The sequence below is a fragment of the Penaeus chinensis genome, chromosome 35 (assembly GCF_019202785.1).
Source record: "Penaeus chinensis breed Huanghai No. 1 chromosome 35, ASM1920278v2, whole genome shotgun sequence".
In the NCBI taxonomy this organism is placed as follows: Eukaryota; Metazoa; Arthropoda; class Malacostraca; order Decapoda; family Penaeidae; genus Penaeus; species Penaeus chinensis.
Genome location: NC_061853.1, coordinates 8526763 through 8529262, shown reverse-complemented (window position 1 = coordinate 8529262; position 2500 = coordinate 8526763). Strand labels below are relative to the sequence as shown.

The window sequence follows — 2500 nt, the reverse complement described above, 5'->3', positions numbered from 1 at the left end:
AGATTTTGTTTGGGGAGAAGGGGGGAATATGATGGTTTGATGAGGAGAAGAGGATATCAGAAAAGGAAAAGACAGTAGTAAAAGAGCATGAAACGTATGGACGTCGTTTGCGTGTGTATGTGTGTGTGTTGTGCTTATGTATATCTATATCTATCTATCTATATTTACCTATCTATCTATCTATAACTAACCTCCCCCCTCCCCTACCCACTTCCCGCTCTCCTCAGGACGCGGACTGGGCAGCCTCATCGGCGGGTTCATGATCGGTCCCCTGGGCATCCGCAACACCTTCAGGCTCATGGGCATCTTGTGCGCCGTCACCTGCATCACCTACTTCGTCGTCAACCACATCTTCTTCCGGAAGCTCCAGAACCAGCGGCGAGACGAGAAGGAGGAGCAGAAGAAAGCCGAAGAAGCCGAAGAAGGGAACCCGAAGGAGACCAAGGGTGACCTGAAGGAGATCAAGGGCGACCTGAAAGAGACCAAGGACGACCTGAAGGAGATCAATGGCGACCTGAAGGAGACCAAGGACGACCTGAAGGAGATCAATGGCGACCTGAAAGAGACCAAGGGCGACCCGAAGGAGAGTTTGTCCCTTGAGGCGCTCGGGGCTGTCGAGAATGGCATCAAGGCGATACCGAATGGAAAGGAAACCAAGGTGCCATAAAGGTCTTTTTTATTTCCCCCATTTTTTCTGTGAAAAAAAAAACAAAACAAACACAGTTCCCTACGCACAGATAAAATGAAACACGGTACAATGTAAAAAAAAAAAAAGAATAAAACCCAATATTTACTTATATGGTTCGAAACGTGAAGACACTGATTCTCTGTTTCTGTTGTGACTGTGTTTCGTTTTATCCTTCTTATCAGTAAATGTCATACGTGTAAGGTATTGAAATCCAGTTATCGAAAGATTTTGCTTAAACATGATAGTAGCTTATTACGGTAGTGTCCGTTAGCATTTATATAAGGTCGTTGTATATACATTTCGAGAGGTGCTCATTTCTCTCAAGCTTTACTAATGCATTTAGATTTATAGGTTCTTACTATTTCCTACTTCACATGTCTTCCGTCTGTGTAAGGAAATTTTACGAAATGCCTCAACGTAAGTGCCTTAGAACTTGTTACATACTTGATAATGTGTTAATATTTAGTCAGTGAATGTCAAATACTTGAAATTATGTAATCTGCAGTTTGTGAATACTTGAAATTACGTCGTATTTAGTACTGTCATGTCATATTCAGTCTGTAATGTTGATATTCACGTGTTGTACTCTTTCTGAATAATTTTGAGAGAGTTACATTTCACATTACATTTTTTTTTTTTTCTTTTGCGTCACTAAATATTCTGTGATCTCAAGTGGAAATAAGTGTGCCTGCATGTGTGAGTGTCTGTATGTGTGCATAACAGAAATCACTTCGCATTATTACTATTTAAGAGTTTATGACCAAACTTATCTTTGCCCAGTATTTACGCCAGTACAGTATTCATGTACTTAAGGAAAATCTTTTTATACTACATTCAGTTGCCATTGACGTCTTGTTTGAATTAATTCCATATTTATCCTATATAATTGTTCTCTTTCCTTGTTTTACCATCTGTTGATAATTCCACGGACAATATTTTACGCATGTGGCATCTTACACAATTCTAGCATTTATGAAACGAATGGCATTCCGTGTTAACCTGTTAGTATTTACAAAGTGAAATTTTTATGCGAATTACTCGACAGGAACGAACAAATACTAGTTACTGTAATAAAAATCATTGAATTGATATTGAGTTTGTTTTCCCATCTTCCAATGTTGTTATATTTTTTTTGGCTATGAAAATGACGATAAAGGAATTGAAACTGATTAAGTGATTAAGATAAAAGTGTGTTCGACAAAAAAAAAAAATCCTTATGTGTGATCAACCTAGTTTTCTCAGATGTTTCATGATGATGTTGATGTTAATGATAGTGATAACGATATTGATAATGATGATATTATGATGATAATGATGATGATGGTGATAATAATAATAATAGTAATAATAAACATAATGGTAATAAAGAATATAATGATTATGATATTGATAATGATACTGATAATGATGGTGATAATAATGATATCAATGATGATGATGATAATAATAATATCAATGATACTGATGATGCGATTGATTATGATAATGATAATGATAATGACAATAGCAATAATGATAATGAAATCAATATAATAACAATGATGATAATAATGATAGGAGAAATAAGCTAATAATAATAACGACGACAACAACGACAACCATAATAATAATGATAATAATAATAATGATAATGAGGATATCATTATCAATGATATTAAAAACGATAACAGCAACAATGAAAGCAACAACAACAACAACAACAACAACAATAATAATAATAACGCTAATGAGACAATGACAATAATAATAGTGATTTGTAGAAGAGGTATAAATGCGAATGGATATCTTCACCATACAAGAGATGCATTTAAC

The 2500-nt window shown here is 35.3% G+C and overlaps 1 protein-coding gene across 1 annotated transcript in view; it reads left to right on the top strand.

Annotated features, from left to right (window-relative positions):
• Positions 1 to 1777, top strand: part of LOC125044047 (major facilitator superfamily domain-containing protein 6-like) — a 29723-nt gene extending 27946 nt beyond the window's left edge. The window contains exon 10 of the mRNA XM_047640492.1: positions 228 to 1777. Within this exon, the coding sequence (XP_047496448.1) occupies positions 228 to 667 (440 nt within the window). The 3' untranslated portion in view covers positions 668 to 1777. The remainder of the gene's footprint in view (positions 1 to 227) is intronic.
• The last annotated feature ends 723 nt before the right edge of the window (positions 1778 to 2500 follow it).